We start from the raw sequence: 9,687 nt of genomic DNA, 5'->3' as shown, positions 1-9,687 counted from the left end.
TGGTTCATGTGTGCAATAAACATTACACTTCATGAGAAAAAAATCGTGGCAGAGAAGCGTGATATCAATTCTAAGCTAAAAAAAAATTGTGATTCATATTTTTCCCCAAATTCTGCAGGCCTACCGGGCTTTTCTTTTTCCTTGATAACCTTAGTATAACTCCAAAGGCTGTTTTATCTCTATTCATCAGTACTCTTCACAGTTTTTCCAGTTTGATGATGTCCTCGCTGAGTTAAATATACTTTAACCCCTAGTGTTTCTTACCGCTGAACCGACTCAACTTTTCCATGTTTGTGATGACAGAGCTGTGATAGAGAAATGCTGCTGAATGGAAAGTTTGGTCTGTACATGCAGTGGACTTGAAAAAAGCTTGATTTCCGTCCACCAACCCCCCCTTAACAAAAATTGCATAATGCGCTTTTGATGTCATGATTGTAGCCTTGCCCATGGCTCTAACACTGACATTGATACAGCACTGTATGTTATTTTTAAACCTTTGCAAATCAAATGTCAATGAAGTTTTCCATGACCCCTTTTCATCTATGTGGACTTTGATCTTTAAATTTCAAAAGTTACAATCATTCGATAAAGATTGACCACATTCAGAGAAGAGAATAAGACACACAAAACCAAACCACTGTACCTACCCTTCTACTTGCTGCACGTTACACATTTAAAAGTAGGTTTTCTCATAGTTTATTAGAAGAATAACAGCCCATGTTTCACCCGTACTCCTTTATCAAATTTTACTGAGTTTCAGTAATGGTTGTTCATTTAATTTCCTCCTGTTGTTGCTTCTCCAAAAAGCAATGCCCAAAAGAGAAGAAGACACACAAAGTTTCTTTTATACAGTCATTGTCAGAATGGTTCAGCTCCAGCAGAGTTGTTGAAGCTCATGCAGCGTCTGAATGAGAGTGGATGTGGAGGTTAGCTAAATGGTCTGGTCTGCACCTCACTTCCTGATGTCTCTCAGGGTCAATAATTCCCTATTGTTGCTCCCATGAGGCTTTATTTCCTCCGCTAAAGGTCATATCAAGGCGGGAAAGATGTCACAGTTAGAAGGGCATTTAAAGCTGCTCTTTTAAAAAAAATTAAAAAAGCACTGTTGGCCACATCAAGCAGTCAGGCGACTAAAGGAAACCCAATAATTGCATTAAAACTTCATTCCTTTTTGGTAAGGCTCTGGTATCAGAAAGGTATTAGGTTAAGTCATTTAAGACAGCTGCCCCTGATAGCAAGTCATCCATGAAAGCACCAAATTAATATAGAGCTTCATTTTTCGCCGTCTCTCACTTTCTCTCGCTTTTGGTCCTCCAAACGTGTGTTTGGGGGGGAAATTTGAGACCAGCCTAACACAATTTTTGTTCGTGTCTATCAGTCTGTTATTATATCAGGGGCACTTCTCCACAAATGTACAGACCGGGGCAATTTGGAATGAATTGATTCACACTGAGACTGAATCCTATACTTGCTAATGATTTCCTTTTAGCCCCCCCACCCAACTTCTCGTTCCATCATGTCCTCTGAATGTCTTCATTGTTGCAGACAAAAGGTGTCCATAATCTTTTTTGTGGAATAGATGACATGGATTACGGTTTTGCTAAGTGCATGGGAATTTATATTTTATGTTGGTTAACTGGTGGCTTGGATTGGCCCAAATAATGACTGAAAACAAGAGTCTTGAATTAGATTTAGTTTAGTTTATTTATTTTATATTTTGTTAAAAAGGTAAAATAAAGTAAATAAGCCCAGCAACCATACAGTCAGTACACAAAACAATCACATTAATTTCTTTTTGTATCCATTCAATATATTCATTTTAAATATTCTCTTAAAATTCCTCATTGTTGTACATGATTTCACCTCTTCACTGCAGCTGTCCCATAATTTAACTCTGTTGTGATGCAGTGGTATTTCTAACATTTCTTTTGGGATGAATAAAGTATCTATCTATCTATCTATCTATCTATCTATCTATCTATCTATCTATCTATCTATCTATCTATCTAGCATTTGTTCTTGTTCTATAAGTTTATTTTTAAACACATAAGTTCCTCTTAAGTAATGTTTGCGCTCTCTTATTTGAAACAACCCTTGGATACTCTCCGATAGCTGTTGATTATTTACTTTGTACATGATCTGTGCAGTTTTAAAGTCAACATTATCTTTGAATTGTAGTGCTTGTGTGAAAAGTGGATTAGTTGGTGCTCTATAAGTGTTTTTCTTTTTACAATTCTTAAGGCCCTCTTTTGAAGGATAAATATAGGTTCAGTGTTTGTTTTGTAAGTGTTTCTCCATACTTCTAAACAGTAAGTAATGGATGGCAGTATGAAGGAACAATACAATGTGTACAATGAGCGTGGATTTAGGTATGGTATTGCAATTGATTTGGATTTTTTGGCCTTAATATGATTTACATGTGGCTTCCAACATAATGAAAAATAATGAATAATTTCTTGTGAGGCATCTTTTAAATCTGTTGTGGTCCAAATGTTGTTCTGCAGTTTATTTCAAATACTGAAACGTACTATAACTTCAAATAAGCTACTGAAACCAGCCAAATGCACCAATTGTAAGACATACAGTTTGTTGCTGTTTCAGTACAAAAAGTTTGAATTTCTCAACTGCTTCTATCCTAAAACTCCAGAATGCACACCTGCATAATATTAATAGGTATTATTGTTAAGTGCTGTTACTAGCTAGAGCAAAAATATACAACTGGTTACATGAATTCCCTCAGGATTCCAACCATGTGGTTCGAACATAATTGGATTTTATCCTCATTTCTCATAATCCACAGAATCACAATTGTAATTTTTAGACAAGTGCAGTGCAAAGTCTTGTCCAATTCAAACTCAATAACATTCCTGTAATCTTGTCCGTTCATCAACTTCCCTCTCTTTAAGTGGGTTGGTTAATGTTATCTCTTCCTATGATTGAGTTTTTGCCTCTTTTTCGGCTTTACCCGACACTTTATTGGTTATCTGGTTTGTAAAGATTATTGCTCTTAACATGGAGCACTTAGGTGCATTAGCAGTCAAAGTTTTACAAAAAGCTTTACAAAAGAGTCTAATTGTCTAATTGAATGAGTCACTAGTTTTCCAAAAGGAAGAAATTCACAACATTTTTATTTTAGTTATTTACACTGCAGACCTAAATGTGCCTTGTATTGTTACCCATCTCAACCCCCTAAAAGCACTGTTGTGTGCTACCCAACACTATAACTGCGATGATCCATAAGTCAATAACAAGACAAGACTGAAATCTGTGCAATGTGGTTATAATTGATTGAGATGTCTGGGTTGAACTTGTGCAAAGCATCTATGTCATCTGCTAAGAAGTGCACTTTTCCTGTCCCTGAAGATCTACCACTACAGTTTTAACCAAATGGACATTTGCCTCATTAGATTGCCGCTGAGCTAGCTGCGGTGCTTACTTAGATGTCATACTTATGCCTATTAACATTGACACAATTTTCCTGTCAATGTTGTGCTATTGGAATTTTAAGAGAATGTAAACAAGGTTTGCTCATTCAGCATATTCTTCCTCTATTAGGTCATTACCTCTCCCAGGGCCTACATCACACCATTATTTACTGGAATAAATATTAGAATATTAGATTTCAGTGTATTTATCTCTGGTTTCTGCCTTTACCACAAGTTGTCTCATTGACTCACTTACTTGAACAGTAAGAGCTTTGCCAAGAACAGGATGATTTTGTCTTGTAATCAAAGGGATATTTTCTCTGTTTTTTGACCTTATCTTTTGGCCCAGAACATGAGAATGGGGTTCACCATGCAAATGGTTTAATCTGCTTGTCACAATGAAGGTTCCAGGTGACTGACTTTATTGAGTCCTCAGCATATAGGGATTCAGGAAATTCCATATCCCTTGTGTAACCTATGTGTACATCAAGGTCACGGAAGTGTCAGTAAAATGGTAGATTGGTGTCTAAATAAATTGTGCCAGCATCTCTTGGGATGGAAATTTGATAAAATGCACTGTTGAAGTTGCATTACTGCATTTATCTTAAAGTATCTTTACAAAGTGGTATAAATCTGATGGAGCTGCATGGTATATTCATGTGTGTACCTAATTAGAATACAAGTGTTCTTAAGTTGCTTTTGAGTTTATTCATAGTCTTCTAAAGAAAAGTTGAACATATTTTCATAAGTTCCATAAAGTTGCTTGTGCTGTGATCCTCTACTGTACTGAGTGTTTGTCACAGAAATCTAGCTCTTTATGCAGCCGCTCTGCCACACCTACCCTTTGTACAAGTTTAAACTGTAATTCTTTTGGATTGAAACAGGTTCATAGTATATGCAATGCATTACCAAAAACGAATTACCACTGGCAGGGCGCTCAATCACTTTGTATCTTTCAACACTAAGAGAAAAGAAGAGTAATCAAAACCTTTCAACCTATTAGAGGGATGACTTTTACAATTGAATCACAGGGACCACAGGTGCGATAATAAGTCATCTAAACCTCCCCTCCAGTGTGTTTCCCCTTTCTCTGTGTTCTTACATATTTATCTATTTCAGAAGGCGCCACTTCATGGCGCCCACTTCAAATTTATGTTTTAATGCCATTTGAGGAAGATTTTTTTTTTCTCCCTCCAATTCTTGGAAATGCATACTGGGGTGGAAAATTAAGGTGCATCTCGAAGGAAAACATAATAGAATCGATGAATGCAGTGCACTTAAAACTACTGATGTTCTGATGCTATTTAACGTTCTAGTGCATTAACGTTTCAAGTCATTACAACATTCAGGCTGGGTGATTTGATCATGGCAGGTTTTTAACTGGAAGAATTACAGAAGTTTTCAGCCTCGGATTCTCAAGTTATTAGATACAAATGATCACCTCTGCATTAAGTATAGATTTTCTTCCACTGCGCACTTAAGAATGGAAGTTTGTCTTTAAGAGGGTAATAGCAAATTAAGCTCCATACTCCATTTGTTCAGCACTCTTGATGGGCTAATTTTATAACTGCTGATTTGGTCATTCCCCACATTTAGCTGGAAAGTGGTCAGGTGGTCTTTCTCCTCACAGCTGGGTGTGGGGGCTTAGAAGCAACTATCAAATGGAATCCATTTATGTTTTTTGTCTGGATTTATAACGAACCTTTTTTCTTAAAGAAGGTCTAGACTGTTGTTTGTACTGTTAAAAGCTCACTTTCCTGTAGACGTTATCTTCTTCCTCTCACATTATCTCATTAAGAGGAATTAAATCCCATTTGTCTCTTCCCAGATTACCACTGCTGTAAAATTTCTACAGAACCCAAAAGTACGTCAGAGCCCCTTGTCCACCAGAAAGGCCTTCTTGAAGAAAAAAGGTGAGACATTTGATTTGCTTTTGAGTTCTGTTGCAAGCAATGCAGAAAGCCCTAAAAATACAATATAGATTTGTGAAAATATTGTATTTACATTTTAATCCATATGTTTGTTTACAAAATGTGGTTGGCCAGGGATGCACACACTGTTTTTGTTTTTTGTATGATAAGTCTATAAGGGTCAAAGGTTGTGGCTGTAGCTCTTTACCCTGGGGGTTTAACAGGGGTGGTCGATTTAGCTTCAGAGTGCATGATTCAGGCCCTGTGAATAAATGACACACCAGTTGGGATGCTCCTTTGGGTTTAGGAAAATTAATATTGACAAACTTCCTCTGCATTTTCAATGGAATTATCAATATTGCCTTCCAGCATTTTAACCCTTTTACTTAATTTAACTGTTATCGTAAATTTGAAGCATGGCACATAGAGCTTTTCTAAGCAGGGATGGTGGCAATGTTTGCTGGCTCTACAGTTTCTTTGCAATTCATTGAGATTATTTCTGACACATTGTTTGTGCAATAAAACTTGCAAAAAGCTTTATTACATTGAACTCATTTAAGTCGGTTCAATATAAAGTGGCAGTGGAGTGCAGTGTTATGCCATGAATTCCTCACAGTCGGCATAAGATGAGCACTGTTAATATGTACAGAGAGAGTATGTAGTTTTACTACAGATAAGATATTCGTGGTAAGTAGTTTTATTTCAGTTCTTCACCAAACAGTTCTGTTTTTGGGGGACTGCACCTCTGCAGTGCTGGGGGACTTTGTCTCCAGTATTGGAGTAGCCAAACATTGAAAAGTGAGCCTAAAAGCTCCATGACAGGGGAAGGTAACCTGAAACCAAATCCATGTTTGCCGGCTGCTACTACACACATCTCATGTGGCTCTAATGACTCTTGATATATTTTGAAATTTCTTTGTCTTTGTGTCTCATTATTGACAACTAAGGCATGTTCATGATCTACTGTTGGATATCTCAAATGTAATAAGGCCTCATCAATACCAAATGATGTCATACTATGCCACATTTTCTTCTTACTTTCTGCTTTGTTGTAAACTCTACAGAGCTCCGCTATCCAAAATGGTTTGCTCTTACTGCACTTTAAGTCAATGAAATATGTATGATGCTTTAATGCTGATTTATTTTGGAAAGTCCGTTTCACTGTAGATCTAAACAAGAACCCTCGATTTGCATGAGAACATTGATCTCAGAGAGAGACAGAGAGAGAGCAATGAAACACTAAGCACAAAGTATGTTTGAGTAGCACTCTGCAATATTCATACTGTAGAATAACTCTTTGTTTGTATGGTATAGACATATAACAGTGAAACTGGAAATCCGGTACATTCATACTTGATCTTTCCTGAGTTGTTGAAAGTGTTGTAACACACTAATTTCAACAGTATTTGTAAATGTTTGTTACAGGAAATTGTGTCCTAAAGGCAATGATAAGCTACACATTGAACATTTTTGTAGTAATAATCTGAGTGTCACTTAGAAAATAACTAATCTAAGTTTAAAGGACTATAAATCCAGAGTCAAATTTAAGTTTCTATGTTGACAGGAGCCCCTCTTGAAATGACAAGAAAAATGTCCACATGTTGATATAAGAGAAAAATAGAACATGATTGGTCGTGATGATTTCCAATTAGTTGCTTCCTTATCTGTCTCACTTGAGCCATATTAGACTTTTGCATAGACATAGCAGCAGGCCAGTATTCACAGTCCCTCTGTTTCTATACCCAGCATGAATTGTCCTCTCAACCCTTTGACCTAGAAACTCAATCATCCTCCTCCTCCACAGTCACCACAGCAAAGGTGTCAGTCTTAATTTCTAATACAGTTTAATGTCATATTTATGTAAATACTTCTGGATTTTACTCTATATTAACAGCCAGAAATGTCAAAGCACACATAAAATGAAACAATACCATCTCCCGGTAGAGTGGATTTTAAATTGGATTCCTCTTGCTGCCAGTACTTACGCTGGACAGCTGATGAAGGGGAAAATAGGGCCCACTTTGATTGCATGTTGCAGAATCTTTACACAATAATCTTGCTCCTGCATATTATTTCCCTGCACATTTGTGCCGTAATCTGCACTGAAGAATGTCTCTCTAGTTACATCTCCTTTTTTTTGCAACAAGATCCTAATAGTGTGGTTTATTTCAATATTCATTGAGAAATATAATTTTATGTTTTCCTTCAACTGTCAATTTCAAGTTATGAATTGGCAATTATGCAGTCCAATATTTCTAGCTGCCCTTCTTGAGTCCTTGTTGAATAAACTGGCTGAAATATTGAAACTTTGTCACTTAGATGTAATATGTATCAAGGTTTAAACCCTAGATGTTTTTCCTTTCTTTTGCAGACAAGTCGGGAAATGACTTGCAGCCGTATTGAAGCAATTTTGCTTTACTTGTTCCTTGCCAAGATCAAGTAAATTTTATTGTGTTTGAGTGAAATATAATGTGCTCCAGTCTCATCTAGTGAATTGTGCCATCTATGTCCTCTACAATTAACAGATGTAACAACTAAAGAGCGTTGGGCCCCATTTTGGCACCACCATTAAGCCCAGACAATTAGCAGTTACACCCATAATTACCAAAAAAAATCAAATTCTCAAAACAAAGTCAACAACATTTTCCAGCTTTCAGCATGTCACTTTGACCGTGGCCCTTAAACTGACATCACGCATGGGCGCACCCAGACTACCAAACTGAGTGCCACTTGTTTGGGAGAGTAATGCGCAGAGAGTACATGTAGCATTACAGGTAAATACAATATTAAATTCATTAGGCACAGTATATTCTCTGTCAGTGAGACATAAATGATGGCTTGACTTATTTCTTTTTAATGCCGTCCCAATTGTTATTGAGTTGAATAAATAATGCTAATAGATTTCACCCTGACTAGAGGACCAGTGATAGAGGGTCACAGGGAACACAGGTATGCTGTTGGTCTATTACCATACCTGGTTTGAAGGTAAGGATAAGGTTCATCATCCCACATATTAATATGATGCTGTTTGTAAGTGGGGTTATGTGACTCACCTCTCGGACAAAAATGACAATGACCAAGGCCTCCATAGAAGGTAAAGGGATTGATGTGGTTATAAATTACTCCACGGCGCCACCTAGCCTAGGCCTTGCCTACTTTGTCATCAGTACAAGGCGATAAAGCAAGGAAATGAGAGCAGAGTCCCCTTTTTTAATACATAAATGAATACTCTATGAGAGTGGTCATTATTTAGGGCATGCTGTTTTCAAGCAGTTGTACTGGACCAAATGACATGTAGAATCTCCCTTGCCTGCACAGCATGAGAAGTTGCACTCGACTTCTTAATAACCCATTGACCTCCATCTATTTATGACCCCTGCCATGCTGTTTCTTTTCTAAATACGATATTCAAAATGTAATTTTCACTCAAGGGCAACTTCATAATTCAGGCCTTGGACAACAGTGAAAAAGGCATTCACCTTTTAACACCCAAAATATTTTAGTAAGCAATTTTTATAATTGGCTGTCCAGCCTAGGTGTTGACCCATAAAGTCCAGAAGTGCCAGAATTGTGGAAATGAATTAAATGTAAGAGCCTTGCTGCCTCTTTGCCCTTTAAAAATTCCCAGAGAATATGAGCCACTGAAAATAGAGCTGTAAATATCTCGACGAGCAATGGGTTTTCCTTTAAATAAATACCGATCAGGTTTATGTTGAAAGACAATAGAAAACGTAGCCCAGATATGCAGTTTACAGTATTTATAGCTGTAATATCGAGGTGCCAGCACCGTAATTTCATGCCCCAATGAGAATGGCAAGGTCAAAGCAAATGCTTCGGCTGAGCATCTGCTAATACGGTGACTCATAAACAGGCACTGCGTGTATCAGGTGCACCAAATAATACAGTATAATGAAATACAGAATAGCTTTCCATTATTGTTCTTTTTTATGGTGTCGTCATTAGGTGTAATTTATGTCTTAAAAAATTCATCTCCCAGCAGGTCGATCTGAAATAGGGGTCCAGGGGTCATTCCACAGGTTTTGGAACCCATAATAAATTTCACCATCCTTTTTTTGTCTTTTCCCTTTTATATGTAAAACTCACTTTCACCTTGTTCGCTTGTCTTTTGGATCTAAGGACTCTTTCATTTGCTGTTGTCTTCTCCTCAACAATAAACAGATCAGAGCATAGAACACAACTTGGCAAGCTATAATTTGACTAGTAAACAGCTTCAGAAATTTCCATGTTTTTTTATGCATGGTACAAAAACCTTTTATTTGGGGCATAAACATCATCAAAGATGTGAACAGACATTAATTAAGATGCACATACATTAAGTTCGATAGCAGCAT

General features: G+C 37.1%; 1 protein-coding gene across 3 annotated transcripts in view; it reads left to right on the top strand.

The window, feature by feature from the left end:
• Positions 1 to 9,687, top strand: part of pex14 (peroxisomal biogenesis factor 14) — a 45,072-nt gene that overhangs the window by 15,013 nt on the left and 20,372 nt on the right. For all 3 annotated transcript variants that reach the window (XM_032521166.1, XM_032521168.1, XM_032521167.1), the window contains exon 3: positions 5,254 to 5,338. In XM_032521166.1, the coding sequence (XP_032377057.1) occupies positions 5,254 to 5,338 (85 nt within the window). The remainder of the gene's footprint in view (positions 1 to 5,253; positions 5,339 to 9,687) is intronic.

Source organism: Etheostoma spectabile, chromosome 7 (genome assembly GCF_008692095.1).
Source record: "Etheostoma spectabile isolate EspeVRDwgs_2016 chromosome 7, UIUC_Espe_1.0, whole genome shotgun sequence".
NCBI classification, from domain to species: Eukaryota; Metazoa; Chordata; class Actinopteri; order Perciformes; family Percidae; genus Etheostoma; species Etheostoma spectabile.
The sequence above is the reverse complement of the archived record's forward strand: the minus strand, read 5'-3'. Positions and strand labels throughout refer to the sequence as shown.